The 25,756-nt window shown below is 33.2% G+C and overlaps 1 protein-coding gene across 12 annotated transcripts in view; it reads right to left on the bottom strand.

The window, feature by feature from the left end:
• The window catches only part of LOC143222923 (WD repeat-containing protein 27-like), a 66,436-nt gene that overhangs the window by 17,238 nt on the left and 23,442 nt on the right, over positions 1-25,756 (bottom strand). For 5 of the 12 annotated variants that reach the window (XM_076450124.1, XM_076450125.1, XM_076450121.1 and 2 more), the window contains exons 9-17: positions 23,836-23,936; positions 20,487-20,581; positions 18,082-18,239; positions 17,782-17,855; positions 6,332-6,419; positions 4,349-4,435; positions 3,644-3,756; positions 2,844-2,933; positions 2,584-2,759 (exon numbers count right to left, since the gene is read on the bottom strand). In XM_076450124.1, the coding sequence (XP_076306239.1) occupies positions 2,584-2,759; positions 2,844-2,933; positions 3,644-3,756; positions 4,349-4,435; positions 6,332-6,419; positions 17,782-17,855; positions 18,082-18,239; positions 20,487-20,581; positions 23,836-23,936 (982 nt within the window). Of the gene's footprint in view, positions 1-592; positions 1,144-2,583; positions 2,760-2,843; positions 2,934-3,643; positions 3,757-4,348; positions 4,436-6,331; positions 6,420-17,781; positions 17,856-18,081; positions 18,240-20,486; positions 20,582-23,835; positions 23,937-25,756 lie in introns of those variants that run through there. The other 7 variants (XM_076450131.1, XM_076450128.1, XM_076450130.1 and 4 more) reach the window with 7 other exon arrangements.

A 25,756-nucleotide genomic window follows, 5' to 3' on the forward strand; every position in this document is an offset into this window, starting at 1 on the left:
TAGTCTATTGCCAACACTATTAAGCCTAACATTTGAGAATCAAATATATTACAGTATTTTATCACTACTTTATCTTCAGATGAAACTAATTAGGTTTATTTTTAATTATACAGAAGTGACAAATAACTAGATTTTACTTTAGTTGACAGTTATGGAATAATACAATGTGTTTAGTCTAGTTTATAACCTAGCAACCTACTTATACCTACATGTTCTATTAAACTATAAACAATTTGTTTATGATTTTAGATTTCCACCAAACAAGTCTGGTGAGTGATTTTGTTAAAACATCATTTCAATAATAGTTGATGCAGCATTTATTCATGTGCAGATAAAAGTAAATATTTCAAAGTTTGTTACTTGTCAATGTTGCCCAGTCTGCACGTTTTTTATTTTACAATTCATATTTCTCTAAGGTAAACACAACAACTGTCATCAGTAAAAACTAGAGATGTTGGAGTGATTGGATCAGACTTTTCCAGAACCTCTTGACAAATAACAGTAGCAAAATATTTGTTCACAAACTTTCATGATCTTCCAAAAATTTTGTGACCTGGATAAATCCTGGATTTGAGACTGTTAACATGTAGTTGTTACAAAAGATCTTGCAAAACTAATTTATTAATACATCAACAACAGTTTTGTTACAGACAACAACTCCAATACTAATACAAATATAATAATAATAATTTCTTGACATAAAAAAATACTGATAAACTCCTTCTAAAAAAAGAAGTAAATGTTTGGTTCTCGGGAAATATTATATTTACTAATCTGTTTCTATTTTACTAATAAAAATTGCTACTAACAGTTCTAACTCATCTTTCTATCATTAAGGTTAATTATTAGTCTTATCTTCCTACTTGAAATGTCCTATCATACAAATGTTTAAACTTATTTTCATGGAGATAAGACAGTTTTATAATTTTATAAATCTACTATTTTAATGTCAAAAACCAGTGAAATACTGGAAAAATACATCTGAAAGTTGTTATAAAAATATGTTAATTCCAAATGTTTTTCAACACTCCCCTTAAGTTGGTCACTGCAGCTAGAAAATCAGGTGTATAAAGATAGTATTTCAGATCTCTCTCATCTTCCACAAATCACTGCTCAATAAAGATATTTATTCAAACCCAGAACCTGTCAATGAGACTGGACAATGAGAAACAAAATATTTTGTAAAAACAATACTTACATAAGAAGTATAATATTTTAAAAGTTACAGTTTCAACATGAAATATTGGAAAATCAACATGCCAAAAAACTGTTTTGAAAACAGCTGCAGTTGTTTTTATAACTACTTTATAATTTAACTCTACCAATAATAATTTTGATCTTGTTTAGTATAGCCAAGATTCTCTTGAAATTACAATACATTTCCAGTAAAAAAAATACTATTCTAAATTTTCTCAAGATCTGAATGTTAGGTACATGATTTCTAACAGACACAGCTTTCTTCCAGTATGGTTTTAATACATCTAATATTTATTATAAAAATTATAAATTTCAGATGGTTTACATGTTCTTTTTATGTTGTCCATCAGATATTTCAAACAGGAGGTGTGTACAAACAGCATTCCAGATTTATCATTTGTCTCTCAAAGCCTATTCACAGCCAAAGGGTTAGATCTTTTGTTTAATATCAAAAATTGTAGGATGGGGTGCACAATGACAGAAAAAAAGTTTTTCTAAAACACTATTTTTGTATATGTATGATGCATTTCAATTATGACATACGTTTTGAAATCTGTAAAAGTACTGGAATTCAATAGGCCTAATAGAGAAGAAGGAATATGTTACAATGACACAATTTTGGAGAATCACCAAGTTGTCACAGTTCATTTCACCATATCCCACCATTATCTATCTGATGATCATGTATCTTGACAATAATAATAATGGAACTGCAGAATTATTTCCTTTGCTAAAGTTCTATCGTAAGACTGGCACGTCTAAAGCATACCATTCCTCCCTTAAAGTTTTCTACACTCTATCTAGTGTACAAGGATGATTATTTCCAAGTGGCCATATCCAGTATCCAGTTGTTTAAGTAATATGTCTTCTATCAAAATAACAAGAATATCAATCTACAGCTGCTTGAGGTATGTAATGATTGAATATGGAACTAGTACCTCAAGTTAATTCATATTCCTTTGTTTCTCAATGTCATTAAGTACAAAGTAAAATGTAAATTCTCAATCTGAACAATTTTATGAATATTTTGTATCAGTAAGAACTGTTACACAACTTTCTTAAAAGCAATTAATTTTCACAGCATCAAACTACCTATGAAACATAGTTCTGATTTTATATCAGATATGGTTGTCATATAACTTACTAATTTGTACTTTCAAAAATTCTTTCAATATAATATGACTCTGTATTCATAAACCATGTTTTTCCTGCACTGCCCTTCACATGTGCTATGAAGATATAAAACTAGAAGCGAGTGTAAAAAACAGCATTTCATGTATCTCTTTTGTCTCCTACAAATTTAAAGGAATTTGAAAGAATAATCTATCAAGTTTTAAACCTTTTATTATTTTATACAAAATACAAAAGTATTGAAACAACACATACACATATTTTATTATTTCCTGTTCCTAGCCCTTGTTGATGAATTTTGGATGGTCCCAATGACAGAAGATGCTCAGAATGGTTCCAGGCCCATACACTACAAGATTTGTCAACACTTCCTATGATTAACCATTCACCTGAATGGCTGAAATGGACACTGCTTAAGGCACCATTATGACCTATTAACATAAAATTATGTATTTTATCTATCAGTTGTCCTATATCAATATATTATGATCTGTTTCTTTATTATTTATTCTAACCTGTTAAAGTCCGCACATGTTTAAGCTGGTCAGAGTTCAAAATTTCTACAGATGAATCTGCTAGTCCACAAGCAATGTACCGGCCATCTCCTAGAAATGTGTAACATCAAAACATTTTATTTTTTAGTTTAAGTGTATTATAAAAAGTTTTTCTTAGTATAAGTTTAAAATGTTTCCACATAATTTTTTTTCAGGATGCTTTTGACATTACTTCTCTGTTTTTAGAATCCATATATAATTTCATAAACCAAAAATAATTACCACCCTATAGTAACACCACTAAGTACCTGCAACTGCAGTCTACAATACCTTGCAAGCTTCATATTGTGGCCTAAAAGTAACTTTGACAATAGCTATAGCTGAAAATACTTATCAATTTTAAAACTGTGGTTTAAATTACTAACATTCTGTGGATAATCCACTTTGTTTGTTTTTTACTCTTTTTTTTTTTGAGGTTATTAAGAATTTCTTCAAAAACCATCTACTCAATCATTTTCCTAAAAATATCAATAGGACAATGTTTTACTAAGTTGCCCATAAACTAATAACAAACGTATGTCCTAATAATACACAACATTTTACTAAAATGCCTACACACTGATAACAAACTCATGCCCTAAACTGATTAACTGGTTATCAAGTATAAATCAGACATTTAAGTTCTAGAACCAGAAAACACACTATAAGGATAGGGAACGAATATAACAGAGAATGGTACAGTAACTAATCAACCAATACATTAAAATGTTAAAGATATAAAAAAATAAAAATTGTTTTAATCTTAATAAGAATAAGCTTACCAGTGATGGACAAAGCACTAACAGCAGAAGGATGGGGAAGTGCCTTGGTTCTCCACAGCTCAAGTGACTTTAGCCCAACCCACCAACCACTATCAATTTCTTGATTCAGGTGTCTTGAATGAAAAAAAATTAACAAAATTTTGCTTCATTATGAAAAATGCTTAATGTATACACAGTGTTTAACTCTCTAGTTGTAAGTTTTTAAACTAACTTCATACATAATAAACAAAATTAAAATTATATACTGTGTCCAAGAAAACCTTGTATTGCTTGAATTTTCAGTGTGCATTTGTAAAACATTAAAATATCTTTTACGTTGAACCAAATGTATAACCAGTAAAATCATGTCTCTAGACAGATGAAGACACAACTTCTAAAGGAAATTTAAAACAGAGGATTAAGAGTTCAAATTAATTCATCATAATCTGAATAATATGAATTACTAACAATTATATAAAATCTACAAATAACTGCATATTACTGTTACCTGGTTATTCACATTTCATGTTTTTTAGGCTTCTGGAACTTAATATTAGGTTGTACTTTTATTATTCAATGAAAAGCTATTATATTTTTCTTTTTAAATTTTGTTTCACATATCTTACGTACATTTACAAGAAGCAATAAGATTATGATGCATGAAACATCAATACTAAAAATTTATTATTTTCTAAATATTGTCACATAATGTTCTGCAAATCCTACCTCTTCCATTTTTCCTTATTAGAAATGTTATGTTTATCCTGTACATATATTTCTTTTGTGTTTGTCTTTGGTTTAAACATTGTTGTCCTAAATAAAACACAGAAGAATGACATTTTGTTAATGTTATTTAATATTGTAGTCTAATTCCATATCTGACACAAAAGGTAAATGTTTATCTTGTTTTAAAGAATGAGTCTTAAAAACATGTAAAAGAAAGGACTTGTACATTGGTTATAATTCAATTTGTGTCTTTAGAAAGACAATCTTTATCATTATACTTTAAACACTGTTGCTGTTATTCAACAACAGAGAAAACCACATACACTGATTATATATGTACAGTAATAACAGCTTAGAACATGGAGTGCTAATCAAAACAACACTAACGTAGGTCATTATAACATTATGTATACTTTAGATAGGTGAAAATACAAATACAAATGGAAAAATAATAAACTTTTATTGAGCAAATTTTTATGAAAGTCACTAATTATATTTTAGATGAGGGACTGGGCTGTGGATTTTTCGCAAACCTAAGCTTCTTGATGATGTAAGGATTAAGAATTGATTGTCTTTACTAAGTTTTCTCTCATGAAACAATTCTTGGTAACAGGATATCATTTCAAGAACACCTCACTTTGCCTTAGAGCTCTGCTCATAGTCAGGATTGTTATCTATGAACTGATCCATGATTTGCATGATCACTGTGATGCTGTTGCTGAGAAATTTCATAGCAAGTTCTCTCACTGTTTCCTCTTCTGCATCAGAAGCTGTAGATTCACTCCGAATGCATTGCTCTGCTAATTCTCAAAGTTTGTCATTGCTTAGACTCTCACCATGGGTCTGCAGCAATTTCTTAACATCGTTCTCATTAATACCCTCCAGTTCCACTTCACTAGCTAGGTCGACAGTGTTTGGATGGCTGATTCCTTTTCAACTTCTTCCAAGTTGCTGCATACTTTTGGCTATAGCTTTTCCACACTATGTTCATGCAGTTCGGCTTCACTTCATTCCAAGCTGCACATTTTTCTTCACGGGAGATAAAAGTACAAGAAGGCATCCTTTTCCAAAAAATACCCATTTCATCCACATTAAAAACAAGTTCAAGAGAGTACTTGCCTCACTTGATGATGGCTTTCAGAGTTGTAGAAAATTCCTGGGTGGTCTTTGTATCTGCACTATCTGCCTCACATACATATGTGATACAAATGCTATGGAGGTCAGCGTGCTTTTTGAATCTATCAAACCAACCTCTGCTAGCTGTAAATGTTTCTTATATATCTCATTTTCTTCCTGAATATGTTTGAAGATGTTTTTTCTTTTTCCGTTGTTATCAGTTGGCTTTAGGGCATGTTCTGGTGTGTTTAATCATCCATCGAAATACCAAGCCTTCTCTCCATTTCTTCAAGCAAATGGCTTCTTGAACAAATTACCTTTGTTGCTGACAATTGAGGTTGTAGTTCCAGAAGATTTTATCTTGTCTGCATTTTTTATAATTGTTCTTATCATGGATTTTGCCAAGTTTAAAGAAGCACCCATATCAGCTTGATGTACACTAGCTTCCAATTGCCTTAACACTTGCAGTTTCACATCCAAGCAAATGCTTTTCCTTTTCATCTTATGTGCACTCACATCACTTGCAGGCTTTCTCAAGACATGATTGCTGAAAAGCACTAGAAAATACTTGCCAAACTATGTACATACACAGCAGCTGAGTACATATATTCTGTATGAGGCACAGTGAATGACTAAACGATTGTTGGCAATGATGCAGTAATAGGTGCTCTTGGGAATTACTGAGCATGGTGCTTGTGCTGGTGTATGTGTGATATAACAAAACAGCACCTAACCAGGGCATTACTGTATATATATATGTACACATAGAATTTTTATAAAAGTAATTCCTCTTACAAGAGCATTAAGAGTAGTAAATAGCTGTAGAAAAAGATCCACTCAATAGGATAACACTAACTGCAGCCTTACCTTGGAGTTGAAGTATAACCTGAAGATTTGACTTTGGAGTGAAATGTTACAGGATGAGATAATACTGAATTCTTACACGATACAAATCCTGTGGCAAAGAAAAAAAATTCCCCAATAAATTACAATCATAATACGTGATTCAATTATTATTTTTACTTCTACTAACTCTGAAAAATTATCACACAGAATTAACTGGTGCAAAATATCCTAGGTAATTTCCATCATGACATTTGTTAGAAAAAATGTCACAGTTTACAGGTGTGTTTTTGATGCTTTCAAAACTGGAGTATGTATAAAAGTTTCACCATTGTTACTATAAATAAATGTTGTCCTTTGTACAGTCAGCCAAACAATGGTTTAAAAAACTGGAAATGGAAATATAAAATTTTAGTATGGCGTAAGCCTATCAATGAAAGTTCTAATAATATTAGTATTTCTTTAAATAATGAATTGTAAAAAAAAAAAAAAAATAGTCTTAATGTGCTTCTTAAATACTTAATAAACAATTACATCATTATTTTTATATTTGTAAGATGAGAAAGTAAATAAAAATAACAAGTAAAAACATCTTCAATGTACATAAATGATATTGATATTACAATATTAACCACAAAATAACCTAAAACTATTAAAACGCAACTTTTAACTTTTATGTTCAACTAATTAAATATACTCCTATTATGAATTCACAAACTAGAAACTTTTACAGTAAGTACAGAGGCTCAAACAGATGTAGGAAATCCAGTTTGTGTATTGTAATTTGTCTAATCCACATTTATAATTACTGTGCTTTGCAAATACAATATTACACAAATAGTCATATGATATGCATTACATAAGAATTTTTTGAAATTCAAGAAAACATTTGTACTATTTTGCTATGTAACTTTTAATGGCTTTAATTTCAAAATCTGTTTAATCTTCCAAGACATAAAAGTGTGTGTGTGTGTGTGTATAACCCACCTTTAAGTATTTCTTTAGATTACTTTCTACCTCCAAACTATTAATCATAGTCTGATACTGAGTGATATGTTCTTGATGGTTTCATCACATTGGTGAATGTCACCACATAATTCTACTTTCTTTAGGAAAAATGGCTGGCATCAATTTATTACAAAGACAGCACTAATAACAACATGTCACATATCAAACTTAACATTGTTGAATGCAAAATTGAGTCAAAGTATACATGTCAGAACTTTTGTTTTTTTACAGAGCTACATTCAAACTTCAATTAAGCTACTTTATTAGCAATGTATGCTAATAATCTATGCATTAAAATGTAGGTTATGCAATTCACTGACAATTTTTAAACCTTTTTGCTATGAGTCACGAGTTCAAGGCCATGCATGACATCACATTTATTGACTTGTATTCAAAATTATATTGAACTACTATTTTATGAATTTATATCAGCAAGTTTAGAATCAAATTGTAGATTATAATTCAAATTGTAATATTATATGTGATTTAATTTCTTAATTTAGAAGTAAATATTAAAAGAACACATCCAAATATAGAATTCAGTGAGGCATTTGCTATGTTGAATACAGCACTGTTTAAAATTAGATGTTTGCACTGTCAACTGGATGTCAAGTTGTGTAAATTCATGATTAATGAAAGGTTATCTTAGGGCATAAAAAGTTGTTTCCTTTATATATAATTAAAAAAAACAACAACCAAAATGACTAAAAACAGCAAAACACAAAATGTGAAACCATAAATTTGCATATATCTCCTCATGGACATAGCAAAACTTCATGCCAAATTTAGTGAAGATCCATTGCAAAGCAAAGTAGTGGTTTTAAAAAAACCTGCAAAAACACTCATAACAACTGCAAAATGCAAAATTTATATTTCCCCAGACAGAAAAGAGCAATGCAGCCTATAGCTTCGGTAAGTGTTAAATTTATATTTATATAGATGACACAAGTGCATTGGATTCACATGTAGCACATTCATGATGTCATATTTGCACCCTGAAAAAAGGAGAAAAATAAAAGTTCTCCATGACAGGAAACAATAGCAAAACAGGAAAATTGTGACCCATATTGCAAATCTACATGCATAAAGGACAAAATTTCCCAAAGTTGGCAGTTGCACATCATGTAATGAAAATGTTTCCCTGGTATCATATAAGCAAGAGTTCCATTATAGTATGATTGACATGCTAGAACATAAAATAAGAACTTCATATCTTTTTTATTTTGCTGAGATATGGCTTGTGTGCCAAATCAAACACAGTGACCTTGTTCATCTCTTTCCATTTTTCTGAAATGGTTCCTTATATACTCTTACTACAGTATATGACATGTGAAAAGAGTTTCTGACCACCCCGGGTTATTTCCCCCCCCCCCTTTAGGGGAACAAAATAATAATTTAACCCAAATACCTACCAAGAAATAGCAGACTAACATGGCATGTGAATAACCAATCAACAGCTTAGAATGTCCCCAGAGTGGTTTTCTCAGCCATTTTAATCTTTGTAAAGGCTAGCATGTTCTTCTGATCCAAGATTTCAATGAGGTAGGTTGTGTCTTTAGTCTGCTGGAAGTTTCATTTCTTCTTCAAAATGTCCAAATGCAATAATGTCACCATATGAAGCAAAAACAAAAGACGGAGATAGACTCAACCCACATATACCCTCCATGACACATAGGGAGGGAATCATGGAGGAAGATGAATAACCCCAAACCTTCATCAGATATTATGTTAACTGAATCACTCAATATCCCAAAAAAGCTCATTGCAAACTTATATTTGCAATGAGGTAGAACAAGGGCACCAAACTAAAAGGCTGAACTGCACTGAGACATCTCACTATGTCATAGCTGCCATTAAATCTAGAAGATAGTACCATTTCTATACCACAAGAACATCACTGCCCTATCCTGAACTGAATGGTTATAACCATCCAACATGATAACTCCATGGTCAACCACCCCACAAGCTTGGAACTGGTAAGTAATTAGGACTCCTATACTCCAGTGGAAGAAAGGGAAAAAAAAAAGGATTAGAGAATCCATAAGGAATACCACACCTGTGATGACCATAGTTATGTATTCAATAAAGGCATGACAGGGATGGAAAGCTATTCTCTTCTTCTTCATCCATGCTGTTCATGTGTGGTACAGTCTAGGATGGGCTTATTTATAAAGCATTTGTCACAAGATCTTTGACCCTCCAGTGATCTTATGAAACAATGAGCCACAGAAAAAGCCTGTGAATCAACTTGGAGTACAGTGTGGATTTGTGTAGAAAGAATACTTTGTCAGGCAACACCTGCCATAAAATGGGATCCAAAAGATGAGGTTCAAAACAAGGGCTCCCAAAAGGTAAAAAAAAAGCATTAATAAAGGCTTATCTAGTGGCATAGCTGCACCAAAGTCTGAAGTAATACAACAACAATGAGGAAAAAAAAAAAAAAAAAGGAGCATAGAACTCCATCCAGATAAGGGTGAGGATTAGAAATAGAAGGAAGGAAAATGGGGAAAAAAGGAGTTACACCAATGAGCCATCTAGGTGTTTGGAAGAAAGGAATGATCTTGATAAATGAGAAGATACGTTACGTTGTACAGCGTGCTAGTGATGTCAATAGCAACTATATCCAACTGATGTTGCCCACAGGCCAATGGGAAAATGAAATACACCTTAAGGGATAAGTGAAACAAAGAACACAAGGCAATAGACTCACATGGAAATAATGTAAGGGAATAGAATATGACATTAATGTCCCAATTCCAAAATACTGGATGCCTAAACATCTGACATATTTTGTTGGTTGCTTGATGCTTATTGGCGCAAACCAACAAGGCTGTCTGCACCAAAGACTGGTAAAAAGTAAAAGTAAATGTAAAATTATTAAAATATGTAAAAAGGAATCATGCTAAAACAAAACAATGTCCAATTTTCAAATTAAAATCTTGAAAAGACTTAAAAAAGCCAATGTCCCTTAAAAATTTAAAAACACAACTGAGGTGGATAGTGTCACCATCACTAATGATACTGTTAAACATCAAGGGTGAACCCATGGTAAAAATATGTCTGAAACAGTCCCATCCCTCACAGTTGTAACAATGACACAATAGTAAAATGTGGACTATTGTGAGTTGAGTGTCACACAGATCATACGTTGGTGCATCAGTCCCACATAAAAGAAAATGATGAGTTAGAAAACAGTGACCAATGCTCAGACAATTATCATTGTGACCGTGCTGTCAGGTTTCAGAAATGTTTCCTGTAAGGAAAGACACATAGAATGGTAAAAAGCAATCAGTGCTTTGATGTCATCCAGATTAGAATGTAAAACTTGATAATTCCATTGTATCAAAGGTGTATTTAATCCAAAATTCCCTCTGGCTTTGACATATGACCTGCTAAGCATGTGCATAGGCCCACTAAAAAGCAATGTGGTTTAAAATTGTAGAATACCTATAAAAGATATCCCAGGCCCGTTTTTGAGCCTTCTGTGCCATGTAGCAGGCATGATTCCACCATTGAGGAGGATACAGTTAAAATGTATTGAGGTTTTAAGAATACAATAAGTCAGTCACTGCTGCTACAGTCATCTATAGATGGCTTACAGATGACAGAGAGAGAGTTGGCCTGATCCAACTTCCATTGAGGCACATGGGTCAGGTGGCATTGACCACAGCCAGTTTCTCTCAGAATGACAGGAAAATTATCACTTCTCCATGGGTTAATGTCAACCTTCCAAGAAAAATAAGAGAAAAGTGAAGGAGAGCAGACAGAAATCAACAACTGTAAAACATTGACTAGATGCATGGAAATAAGTATAAGAACAAGTAATGAAGAGAAAAAGGTTGTGATTCAAGAGCATACACTTTATGGAACAACCCCTCTCACCAATATCTGCACCACTCAAGAAGAGATATGTCCATTAAAATCCCCCAGGATTAAAAAGGGAGCCAGTAACTGCTCAAAGAGAGCATTAAGGTCCAATTGAACACAGATCTTTTCAGGAGCCAGGTAGAGAAAACAAATAGTGATGGCACGACCCAAGAAAACACAGGTGGCTACAGCTTACAAGGGTGTATCATGTGGCAAAGACAGGGTGGCCACATGCTGATTAACCAGCAGTGCCACCCCTCCATGGACTCATCCATCACAAAACCTGTCATTTCTGTACAAACAAAACTGCTGAAATGTTTCCTGTAAGAAAAGACATATAGAATGGTAAGAAGCAATCAGTGCTTTGATGCCATCCAGATTAGAACGTAAACCTCGATAATTCCATTGTATCAAAGTGGCCATTTTTATTTATGTGTAGGCTAATTGTGGGGAAAGCCCTTCTGTTTCTAATCATGTCTTTTTTTCTTTATTTAAGAAAGATCTGTTGACCTCCATGGATCCTGCCTTGGGGCAATTGAGCAGGTCTCTGTCATTAGAAGATTCCAGCAACTGAGGATGTGAACAAATGATCATTTTGCATCTTGGTGCAGAAAAGAATATGCACCCAAGGAAATGGCAGAACCCAGAACCAAAGGAAGTGGATCTTGGGGTTTGCTGGAATGAATGGTAGGGACAGAGATGGGTGTTAATGTTGATTCATCAACTTTCTTAACCATGGAGGTCAAAAGACTTTTCATATGGTAGGAGAACAATTCTTTCAGAGAACGTAGAGATCCATCTGCACTCCCATTCTAGTAGTGGAATGAAGTGCAGCAGCATACATCCAAGGTGAAGTAGTGAACAGTAGCTTTCAATCCTCTGGGTAGGAGATATTGTTTATAGTCTTCAAACATTGCACCTTTTTTTCCTCCAACCACTTAGGGCAAAAAATAGAGTAAGAGGGGTGTGAACCACTACAGTTAACACAGTGTGGTTCCAGTTCACACTCATAGATGTTGTTACCTTTACCATCACAATAGCATGTTAAAGAACTACAATATGATCTCTTCAAGCGACCAAACCACTGACACAGGAAACATTTGAGAGGGTTGGGAATGTATGGCCATACCTTACAGTTCAGATAAACTGTTTTTACTGTGGCAGGAAAACATGGTGATGTAAACATTAATATCAGAATGTTAGTTGGGATCATAACTCTGTCTTTGCGAGTGGAGATTCAGTGCACCACAAAAACACCTTGGCTGGCAAGAATCTTCAATTCGGAAATGTTCTTTAAATCCCTCTTAACTATAACTCCGCTTGAAGAATTCAAAGTTGCATGGGGAGTAACCTCAGTGAGTATATCCCCAATGGCCTTTGATTTCAAGAGGAGTTTGGTATGTTGTAGTGAAGATGTTTCCACCAAAATGTCTCCATAGCATAATTCCTTACTGACTTTAGGGAGCCAGCAAACCCCTCTAAACCCTTTTGAATAAAAATGGAAGACATCTGCTCTAAAGGTTTCACCTTGGGGAACATATTCATAAAATATGGTTCAAAAGCAGAGGACAACTGAAAGGAAGTCCATGCAGTAACAAGAAAAATTAAAAGTATGGGACACAACTGCCTGATATTGAAAAGACTAATGCAAAGAGCATTACATTTCCACTGATATACAACCACAGATGAAGGACAAAGAGAATGAGCTAAGCAAAAGGTGAGAAACTTTATCTCCTTCCAAGGGACTGGGCAAAAGCTAGGCTTAAAGATGGAAGAAGTGAAATGCGGAATGCAGAACCAGCAACTGAGGTTGATAAAGAAGGTATGAGGATAAGGTGAAAGAGACTGTAACTGGAGTAAGTGAGAAAACCATGATTTAGTAAGGAGTAATCTAAAGAACATTGCATGGAATGATGTGAATGAGAGACTACCAATGAAGTAACTGGATAGGAGGATAAATGTAAAGGAACTTGTTCGACTAATCCTAGCTGAAGGCATCCATAGCTAAAGCTTAAGGATTGAAAACAGGGAACAAACACAAATGGTAACTGGTTATTGAGGGATGTAGCAAATGCATCAATATAAGTGATACCACACTGGTTGCAAAGCCATCAAAAAACACGTGATGAAGGGACCCATCAGGTAAACCTGGTGTGGTCAAGAAGATAATCCATCACAAAGTTGAAAGCACGCAGTATTTAACATGCTATCAAATAATTGCGATGGTTGTGAGCCCAGAAGAGAAGATCCAAGATGAGAAAACACAGGGATCATTATCAGGTCTCCCAATGGTGACTGATATGAGCTACCACTGTTGAACTGTTAAAGTGGATCATGAATAACCAAAACCTGGAGAAAGGAAAAAAATTATCCAAAGCCTGATAAACAGCAAGGAGTTCAAGGGCATTGATGTAAAGAGAACTTCCCTCCACAGACCATTGACCTGAAGCCACTAGGTGATGAACCCATGCACCCCAGCCTTGTAGGGATGCAATCATGAACAGATGTAAATCTGGCTGCAGAGGAAAAAGTGGGATACTTGCTGAGGTATTAGCATTTTCCAACTACCATCAGAGATCATCCATAATATAGGAAGGAAGGGTGAGGAGAAAAATCTGAACAAGGTTCCATTCATTGTGAAGGACCCACTGAAGGGACCACATATGAACCTGACTGAAGGGTATGAAAAGAGTCATCAAAGACCACATCCCAAAAGGCAGTAGAGCCTAATGAGCAGAAAGTGATGGAACAGACAAGGCATCTGAATGGCCAATTCAAAGAACAAAGCCAAAGAGAAGAAGGTTGGGTCTAACTATGAGGAGTGTTGAAGATAACACCTATATCAACAAGGTACTGGGAAGGATGAAAGAAGGGCTTACCCAATTTATCACCCAACTTACCCAAGCAGCTCTGAGAAGGAGCTTACAAGTATGAAAGACTGAATCCTGTTCAGAATGAGTGAGAAGAAGCCATGAAAGCATGACCCCAAAGCATGAAGATGTTATGTGATGGTTTGCACCACCCGACAAAAGACAGAGGGTGCCAAAGCCATCTTGAATGGTAGGGCTCAATATTGGTACACCACCCCATAATGAACAAATCCAAAATATGGACAAGAATGCTCTGAGATGGGAATAGGCAGATAAGCATAGAAGACATCCATCTTGGTCATCCAAAGACTAAGAGAAAAACCCACCAAAGAGCAAGGTAGGATTTTATGATGAATCGTAAGAAGTGAGAGAAATGATTGAGATGGAACAGATCAATGACTGGTCTACAGTCCCTGATCTTTTTAGGAATCACAAACAGATGGGAGTAGCACCCACCCATTCCTGAACTACCTAGGGTAGGTTGAATAGCCTGTTGTTGAGGTCTACCAACTTGAAAAGACACTGGCACAATAAGTGATCCTAAAGAGGAGTAAAGGAAACAGGCATGTTGGATAAGGGAGGAGTAAAAAACATGCATGATGAAACCTGAAAATACTCTGTGAACCCAAATATCAGATATGAAAGAGCTCCACCAATGAATAAAGGCAATCAGACAAGCTTTCACCAGACCTAAATTCCCTAGATAGTTAATAGTTAGGTGGCATCATGGAAACAAGAAACAAGCAAGAGAGACAGGAGTTGGTGGTATGTTGAGTTCAAGTTTGGATAAACAAGCCAACGTGGAAGTTAGGAGGAAGAGGATGCCTCCAAAAAACTCCTCAATGTTCCGATGAAGAGCCTCAGACAGTAAATAAAGAAAAAGCATCACAATAGTCATTATGGTAAAATGAAGATGGAAATACAGGGCACCTGTTAGATAACTAGAAGATTCAGGACCTAACCTCCAAAGAGGCAGATCCAAACCAAACACCTGTTATTCCATATAAGGACAGTCTACTCTATGATAAGAGAGGGCAGACTGAACCAAAACCCATGGAGAATGAGGTGTGCTAATGAGAAGCAAAGTGCTCAGCATGAACCCTAATATCAGGGGACAGGGGAAAACTGAGTAAGGTTTGGAGGTAGAATTATGTTAAAGGGGAGGACTTGAATCAGAAAAAATAGAAGCAACAGGAAAACATCGTATACCTGATAAATAAAATCTGAAAAGACAACAAGAGCTGAACAGAATACTTAGGCAGGGTACAGGAAAATACAGTAAACTATGCAAGGCAGGAGGGACAAAAGACCAAGATCTTCATCAGTATAACCAGTATTAAAAGACTCAGGAGGAAAAGGGGTAACAAGAGGAGACAAAGATTGTCCCACATAGCACTCAATCTCCTCATAAATAAATGCCAATAAATCCCCCTGGTGAGTTGCATACATCTACAGCCTGGAATTTGGCATCAGACAAATAAGATGGATCCAAAGTGGCAGCATAAACTTCAGAATTAATGCTTAACATTGAACAAACAAGATAAAGATTTGGTAGCAAAACATTGGTATATAAGTGCTTTCAAATGAAGATTAAATTAAGGTAAGGCCACTCTGTGGCAGAAATTCATCTTAACTCAAACACTGCCAAATAAGAAGTGATGTTTTGACAGTGGTGCATAAAGAAAGTCACATATGTCACATGATGGTGGTGCTCTGCTTCTGGTGGAAAGATGATATGTTGATTTGCATCACAGGCATGTTGAAATTTCTTATTCCAATAAGAAGGATGTGTGTGTGTGGAAGGCCTGTGGGATGCATTACAAAAAACATACGTATATAAAGGACAGCATAAAAAGGGAAAAACTAATCTTGTCAGCAGAGGGAAGTGCTGTATCACAATACCCAGATATTTCTACAAGGGGCATGTCATAAGGGTTCTGCTTGAATGAATGTAACAATTAAATTTATGGTTTGAAAACTATCATGGTACTCCTTGCAGATTTTTAACAGTATAGAACAAAGCTAGCAAGGAGATAGCATATCACAGCAGTATATGCTAGAAGAAATTAATTTAATAGGACTCTACAAATATACCTTCATAAAAACAGTGTTTAAAACTATATATTACATTTTGTTGTCATGCCATGGCCCAAAAGGTGTAGGAAACTGTTAAAAGATCAGACAAATTGCTGCAGACTTGAAATGTTCCCCAAACACTGTCAAGTACACTATAGGTTGTGAGACCAGGACCAGTAAATTTGAAAATAGTAAAAGTGGAGGCAAAACACCTAAACTTAATGATACAAATGTTAAGTATCTTCGTTTATGCAGCTTTCAGGACGGAAGGAAGACTGCCACTGATTTCAAATATGAGATAAATGATCATGTATCAAATGATAAAAGTGTCCAGATCTACAGTATTAAGAAACCTCAATTGGAGTGGTGTATTTGTTTGTGTAGTAGTCAAAAAACGTTTATTTCAATCTTCAAATATTGTCTACAGACTATAATTTGCTAAAAAGGTACAAAAACGAGATTGTTAATTATTGATAAAGGGTGTTATAGATAGATGAGTCCAAGTTTAAAATATCTTATTCAAAGCACGCCTACCATGAAGCACGGAGGAGATAGTGTGATGGTTTGGGGATGTTTATCTGCTGAAGTGACAGGAGATATTTAAAAAATAAATGGAATAATGGACTAGCACAAGTTTGTTTGTTTTTGAATTTCTCACAAAGTTACACAAGGGCTATCTGCACAAGCTGTCCCTAATTTTGCAGTGTAAAACTAGAGAGAAGGCAGCTAATCATCACCACCCACTGCCAACTCTTGGGCTACTCTTTTATCAATGAATAGTGGGATTGATCATCACATTACAATGCCCCCCACAGCTGAAAAGGTAAGCATGTTTGGTATGACAGGGATTCGGACTTGCACAAGCATCATCAGATACTGATTCATCATGGTATACTCAGTGGTTTGCATATTATTGGTAAAGAATTCTACAACCAAGAAGATAATTGCCATAAACACTCATTCAGTGTATGCTAAAATTACTCAGCTGAGAAAGAAACTGTTGAAGTAATTTAAATGACACAGTGTCAAACACAGAGCCCCAACCTCAACTCAATTTATCACATTTGAGATTTGATAGATCAAAAACTTGACAAGTTTATGGAAACATATTAGAGATATTTGGAGTAAAATCCCAAAGAACACTTTGATTAAATATGTTTTAATAATGCCTGAAAGACTGTCAGCAGTTACCTAAACTTAATGTGAGCACAGAAAATATTAACTGTATGCTGAATTCATTCATTTTCACTAAATTTCTGTCATACTATTTATGAAGATTAATAAAATTTTGATGTTTCAATTTGGATTTACCTTCTGTCTTTCTTTGAAAATAGCCAGAAATTTAATTTTTTTACTTTGTCCTAACACTTTTGCCTTGTACTCTATCTAGAGATAGACCTAGCATTACAAAAATATCAAATGATGCTGTTACCTACAACATTCCTACTGTTTGAGGGTTAATGATAATGTTTAAGTTAAACCATACAATGTGTTAATATAACATGAAATAAAAGTTAGTATATAATATGGAGTCTATTACACGAGTTGCTAGTTAAAATATGATAAAATTGGTCAATAACATAATCACTGTAATATCACAAAATATTATATCATGATTTAAAAGAAGTTTGTAAAAAAGCAAATAAGACTTACTACGTTTCTGTGACTTCCTCGAACATTTTATCTTTAGTTCTAATCTTAGAAGAGAACTTGAACCTGGTGGTTTACTGCAAATGTTGGAAAAGTTCAACAATCAAATAGCATCATACATTAAACAGACATTTCATGTGCAAGGTACTAGAATCATGGCTGGAAAAATATTGATACAGACAGTTAAACTTATTCATTAAAATCATTAACAAAGCTTCAGATTCTATAACAGCACCAAGCCTACTGTGTACTAATAACTCATTGAAAACATGTACCAATTTTATTTTGAATAAACACATTTACCATGAAAGAAATGATAACTCTTCTTCATTTACAGCCTCAGAATCTTTCAACTCTAATGAACTAAACATGTTGTTCAAATACTCTTGATGACCAAGCTGTAAATCCATTTTAACTACCCAAAGTTCTTCTCCTAATAAAGGAACCAAGATAGCACAGACCTAGAACATAAAAAAATGTAAACTTAATTTGAATAGTGTAACAAGGTTCACTTCCAGAAAGACTACAAAAGATACACTAAAAAAAAAGCTGTATATAATGAAACTACCATCCAGTTTAAATGAAAATATATGAAAGTACTTCTCTGAAAATGCAGTTAAACCATTAAAATCATGCATTAAAAGCATACCACATTTAACAAATTTGAATACTTTCAAACAGCAAAATATCATGCAAGCCTGGAAATAATTTATTATCTGATAAAATGTTCTACAAAAATATAAATTGAAAATTGGTGCTTAGCATTTCCAACAACAATAGAGTTAATGAAAAAATGATATAAAATAAATAAAAGTGCACTGGTATATAAGGTATATTTATTTACTTTTATAGACATGTTTTCCAAGTGTCATGATCATTTATTACTAATTTTATACATTTGTAAGCAGTGTTTTCTTCTCATTTTTACATTGCAGCATCTATTAATTGAAATCTTTGCTGTTGCACAGAAAATATGAAATAATCATCACCTGTTTTAACAGTGTTGGCAGACGATTTAGAAAGGCATTAAAACATTAAATAAAAAAATATTGTGATGAATAGCAACATTAAAACCCTTAAAACACAACTCCATATTACAGGTACTGAATTATGTAACAGATGCTATTATAAATAATCACTATTAATATACAATATATAATGAAGTATTACACTAATATCATGTATGTGATTGAACAAACAAATTTGATGCCACAATCACACACACACAGATATGTACATACACAATTATATCTATGGGAAAACTAGGATATCTTAATTAATCTCATTGGTTGATTGTTGAACTGAAGCTGATTTCTAACAAAGCGTGACTGAGCCTCCTAATATATGCCTTAAAAAACACAACTTTTGGCTTATTACAAAAGATGCACTGTTTGTGTAAAGCTGAATAAAATCATTGTAACTTTATATTACTGAGTTTTAAATCACAAGTCCATACAAAGTAGTTCTAAGTTCAAATTCTTTCCATAAGATAAATATTTTTCCAAAATAAGTAATGAATATCTTGATAAGCTTTCAGTAAACAATGAAATTCTTTTATACACAAAAAAATCAGATATCAATTAAGTATTTTTACTAAACATTTGTTTGCGTTATGGAGTCAGAATCTTACACAAGCTCCAACTAGCCAAGGTGCAATGTGATTAAAAATTATTTCTTTAATTTTATAATTTTAAAATTTTATTTGCATAATGACTAGAACTTTCTAAATGTATATTGAGTCTTCATTCCATAACATTTTATATTTTCTCTGTTATTTTTACTGTATTTTTATTTACTTCAAGTATTCACAAAACAATAACATACATAAAGCATACAATGTCTAATCATTATAATTTAACAGTCTCTCTAACTAGGCTAAAAATGCTGGCTGAGCTAAACTTAGCAATAACAACTTTGTCATATTGTTTTATATGCTGCATATTTTACTACTAACTTTACTTCTAGTAAATGGATATTCAACAAACTTGGTGAAGAAGTTCATTGGATCTATGGGGTGGTACACACAAATTTTCACTGTTGCAATTTTTATGGGCATTTCTTACCACTACCTCAATCCCTGTGGAAGGATCTTCACCAGGTCCATGGGGAGACAGATACATATTAACTTTTAGTTTTGCTACTGTGGTTTTTATGAGTTTTTTTTTTTTTACTGATACTTTGTCCCTTGTTGATAGATCATCACCAAATTTCGCAAGAAAATTTGTTGGGTCTATGCACAGATAAGTGCAAATTTGTGGTATTTTGTTGTTTTTATGAGCAATTTTTACAATTACATACAAAGAAAGCAACTTTTTATGTCATAAGATAACCTTTCATTAATGAAAAATTTATACAGCTTCCATCCATCTGACATGTACTCTAGTTATATGGTAATAAAATAGTTATACTGTACATATATTTCTGTCAAAAAGTCATGACATTTGCATTTTCACCTACCCCTATCCAGAGGGTTAGTAAAATAAGTGAATTTCAACTAGATATATTAAAAGTGGCAACTATTTAAAGGTATCATAAAAAACTGAGAAACATATATACAACATGGTCTCTTGGCACTCATGCTTGTTCAAGCTCTTAATTTCCATGTGGTACACAGATATTATTATACTAATCTAATTAAACAGAAATGCATTTTGCGTTGTTAATGTAATAATCAAATGAAGATATCTAACATTTTAAAGTAACCATACCGTAATGTTTTCTTTCCTTTCTACAGACAGAGCAGCAGTCTTTATTAAACCAACAGTCCATGAAGCACATGAAGGATCAGAAACAGGTAGCTGCTCTATACCAGTACACAAATTAATTTCATAAAAAAGCAAAGTTCCTTAAATAAATATATTAATATTAATCAAAATACAAGATGATAAAAAACATTCAACTAAAAGGTTAAAAGCTGCTTTTTACAATGTTCTTAAAACTTGGGGAGGCCACTTTCTTTCAATAATCCTCCCAAATGCATGTTATGCCAGTTTTTTCTAAATTGATGAATTTAGAATGCTTTATATTCCATTTAATTCTCTACTAGATACTATTTCCTTTATTATTTTTATATACTAATAAGAAGTGTAATTTAACGTTCACAAACTAAGCATATATTATTTGTTATAAGATTTCTTTTTGTGTAGTTTGAGGTAATGTTTGAGACATCTTCCATGCACAGAAAATACCTGATGAGTTTCCTATTGGTAGCATTTTGATCTATATGCCTAGGCTTTCAGAATAAAGAATCATACATCATTGAAAGAAAACACACCAGGCTGTTTTCCTACCATAGAAGATTCCTAGCACTGAACCTACAAATATTGTGCAAAAGTGTTATGGCAATAGAATATTTTGTCATCCTATGGAGCTTATTCTTATATATCATTACATAATGTAAATTTCAGAACTATGGTAATACTTCACTGATCCCTGTTGACAACTGAATGAGCCAGGGTGAAAATACCTTTTCTACAGAATTCCCATATAAATTTACCAAGAACATGTCATAAGGGATCTGCTTGAATGAACATACTGATCAAATTTATGGTCTAAAATAACTGTCATAGTTCCCCATGCAGTATCTTATCTGTAGAGAAAGAAGCTACTAAGGAGCTAACACCTAATACCAGTATATGCTAAAAGAAATAAATTTAATAGTGCTCAAATAAAACTTGATAAAAACAACAGTTAACACTATATATAAAGTTTTGTTGATATGGCATGGCCCAAAAATTATAGGGAATTATCAGAAGACTAGAGAGTTCATGTAAAAACCTTTTGTGATGTTGATTGGAATTTGAGAAATTGCTGCAGATCAGTCAGTCAAATTGATCAACCTTTTAACCACCAAGAAAAATAAAGCAATCAAAATAAATCTAAGTTACCCTTTTTTTTTCTAGAATGACTTTAAATTGCACCATGAAACATTTATTTATCCTAAGTAGCTTTAAGCCCATAACAATATACATGTATTTACAAAATTTTGTCTTATTACCTTCCTCATTTTTTATTAAACTGTTTCTAACTACTGTCTGCCCCATCGTAAACTGTAAACCACTCAGGACATGTGCAGCTCACATTCATGGTGTTAGAAAAACATGTAGGTTCAAGAAGTAATGACAGAAATGAAATAGAAATCCTATAAACTGGGACCTTTCTTCTTCAGGGGCAAACTGGTGTTTTTTATATGCACATTTCAAGAAATGCTTTTATTATATTATTATTTATTTTATGTAATCTAATCTTAAAAAACCTAAAAAAGATCTCTAATTTTACATTTTGTTACTTTTATAATAATAAAGAATAAACATGAAAACCAAGAAATAAAGTACATTCCCAATCTCCTTTTTTCTTGCTATCAATTATCAAAGATATTTAAACCTACCTTTTTTGTAGTAATGGCAGTATTACACTAAATAACTTTTATTTAATTAAATTATGCACCAAAAAACATAGACTAATACCACACAAAAAGTAGATAATTTTCCCTGACTCTCAAAATTTTCCTGGCTTTCTAAATAGGCAACAAGAGCCATTACAAATTCATTCAGACTAATCGTTATCTCTCCCATGGAAACAATGTTTGTACTAACAGTGAAATTGACATTCTGATACAACATTATACAATACAATTGCCCTCCAGTGGCTCAGCGGTATGTCTGAAGACTTACAACGCTAAAAACCGGGTTTTGATACCCATGGTGGGCAAAGCACAGATAGCCCATTGTGTAGCTTTGTGCTTAATTCAAAACAACAACAACAATACAGTTTGATAGATGAAAACCTTGTCTTTCTATAGGTTATATGTAATGTAGGAGGGGGTATGATTTTCTATTTGATATACCTCCAACAACTAAAATTAAAGGTTATAAAAACTGTGGTTTGTTTGTGCAGTAAAAGTATATAGTAAGTAATTTACATTTAGTTTTCTTACTCTTTCAAAAGGTGATGGAAAACATAGAGAAAACAAGATGCCCAGACAAATTATGTTACATGTGTCACATTAGAAGTAATTCAGGATTTTTTTAAATATTGTCTTGAAGAATTAGGAACTTAAAACTTAAAGGCTATTAAAATACATATTACTAACTAGAATTTTATGCTTTTCTAATTGGTATAATAAAAACAAAAAGTAGTTTAATAAAATTTGAATGTAAGACACTAAAACCTTGTGACATGTGGGTCAAGAAGGTTAAAACACAAAGCTAATGTTGTGGTGATTTGTTTTTGTAAAATACATAGAAAACAGTTACTTTTTTGTTATTACTTAGAAAATCATCTAGGTAGGTAATAAGCATGAAATAATAACTCTTTGTGGTGCAGAGAAGTAACATTTATGAAATAAAACTATATCCAAAATACTGACACTTCAAACATATATCATGACAACTATTGAATATTTTTGAATCTCAATTAGATATTTGGGGCCAATTTTCAATTCATATCAAAATAAAATCCATTGTGTAACATAATTTGATACTATGCTATTACTCATCACACCTTGACATAAATGCCAGGTTTCACACGTGCTTATTAGTAAAATTCAATCCTGGTAAAAACTAACAACATCATTTACTACTAGTCCAATTTGTTGAAAAACATTTTACAATAAAATACCATATATATCACTAAAACCAATATAGTTAGATAGTAGTTATATCACTATATCTTATCTATATTTTTTTTTCTGTAATCCTTTCAGAACTTATGTACAGCTGAAGTGAAGTTCACTCTAAGGTACCTATAGCTTCAAATTATCTGTAGGAGTTTTTGTAATGGGAAAAGAACTACCAAATTAAATACTTCAACAATCTTAGCTTAAAGAAGCAGTCATTACAAGTACAGAAGTTGTAAAATAAAATATCAAGTGAATAGAAATTGAGTTTCTGACACCAATTTTGAAAATAAACTGAGCTGAAAATAAGAAACAAACTTACACAAATCCAAAATATTCACATCTTCATTTTCTATGTATATGTTTAATCTACATAAGGGAAAAACTGAAATACTTCTACTCTCCAAATGAAAATTAAAAAAAGGAAACTTAATATTTACCTCTTAAGTCAAAAAACCCAAGTAGTTCATGGCTTTTTAGATCCACTACAAGTAGACTTGTATTGGTTGCTACAGCAACAAGATAGTCATCTCTTTCCAAGCTGAAAATAATGAGTACAAATATTTAAAAGATTAGTAAGAACAGTACTATAGTAGAAAGGGGTTTATATTTAATTACAAACTATACTGGTCTTAATACTAACCATAATTAGAGTACGTATGTACAATAAACAACCACATTATTAGGATTGTCATGTAATTTCTCAGTCTACCACTGGCAAACAAATCAGAAAAACCATATAGGATTAAGTGTCTCATGAGGTACTCTACGTAATATTTTTCTGTCATCAATGTCAGACATTTCTTAACATTAACTGTCCATAAGTTGCACTTTACACATCACTAAAGCATATACTTTCTCCTGAATGAGTGTAACTTCAAGTACTTCTTTCTAATAATAGCAGAGAATTCTAACTATATGATGCATTGTAATCTTTACAGGGTTCAAAAACCATCAATAAACCATATTTTCAGCCTATTTAACATTTCCTTACACTGAAGATGTATTTTCAATAGGTACTTATCTCCATTCACACACTTATCTCAATCTTCTTTATGTCCTCTAAGCATTGCTAAAACACTTTTGCAATCACAGAACTACTCTATATACTCCATTAATTTAACACCATTTTTGAACATGTAAATGTCATGTAATTACTCTATGAGGTATGAAATGATTCTGATATGTGCAAAGAAAAGTATGTACACAAGTGCAATTTGTTCTGAGAGGTGCAACCCATAGTAAAATATAAATTGAATTAGCTATGTACTTACATTACCTCAACCAAACAGATGAGATTCCATAATTCATTCTCAGCATTAGAAAGCTGAGGATTCAAAAATATACTGTAACATAAACATAGCTGTTAGGGCATGTTACATATACTCATCAACCACAACCATAAATGAACAGATTGTCACACACCAAACAACCAGAACTATGAAGAGAAAGTTACCTTTCTGCTTAAACTGGACAAACTTCCAAAATCATTGTTGGTGCAAGAAGTACAAAAAATTAACCTAGCATTACAAGTCCTTGTGTTGCTTCAGTTCAACTACATGGACAGGGTAATATCTGTGGCCAGTATTATGATCAGAAATCCCAATCGCTTAACCATTAATTCAGGGAAGAGACATCTTGAATCTGGAATTGTGAGGAGGACAAAGAGCATTCACTTAACTGTATGAACAGTGTGCATACATCCTGTTGCCAGTATTATGAAGCAGACAAAGTCCCCCAAACTCAACCACAGTAGCAAAGAAAGAAGATCCTGCAACCAGAATTAATGAGTCTTTACTGCATATAACTACAAAAACAGGGCAGAGTCATCAAAAACCCAGTACTATAAAGAGGATCTTGCACAGGCTGAACCTGCTCTAACAGCTATTCACTTGGAAAAACACTTCTGGTGGGAATACAAGGAGGGAAACCACCTTTGCCCTGTTATCACTGAGTGTATAATTATAAGAATGTATGATAAGCTTCTAAGCTCACTCATGAGGAAACCTCCATGGTCCACCATCCCTGTGACTGGAAAACGGTAAGGGCTCACATGCTCCACTGGAAAATAAAAGGAACTAATGCAGTGGGGAGTCTGGAGGAATGTAGCACTGTCGAAAGTGCAATGGGTGTCCAAGATTTATTGTTTTGAAAAGCAGACACCTGATTTATTCAATGGAAAGGTTAACAGCAATGGGCAGAAATCTTCTTATGCTTTGCCCATTAAATCCATGACTGATGGTCCACCACTGAAAACAAAAGTTACTGATATCTAGAAACATATGAATCACTGCATTTGCCATCAGTAGAAACATCCTTCCTACCTTTAACATGAGCATCATATACAATCAGTAATTATCG

Source organism: Tachypleus tridentatus, chromosome 8, assembly GCF_004210375.1.
Source record: "Tachypleus tridentatus isolate NWPU-2018 chromosome 8, ASM421037v1, whole genome shotgun sequence".
NCBI lineage: Eukaryota > Metazoa > Arthropoda > Merostomata > Xiphosura > Limulidae > Tachypleus > Tachypleus tridentatus.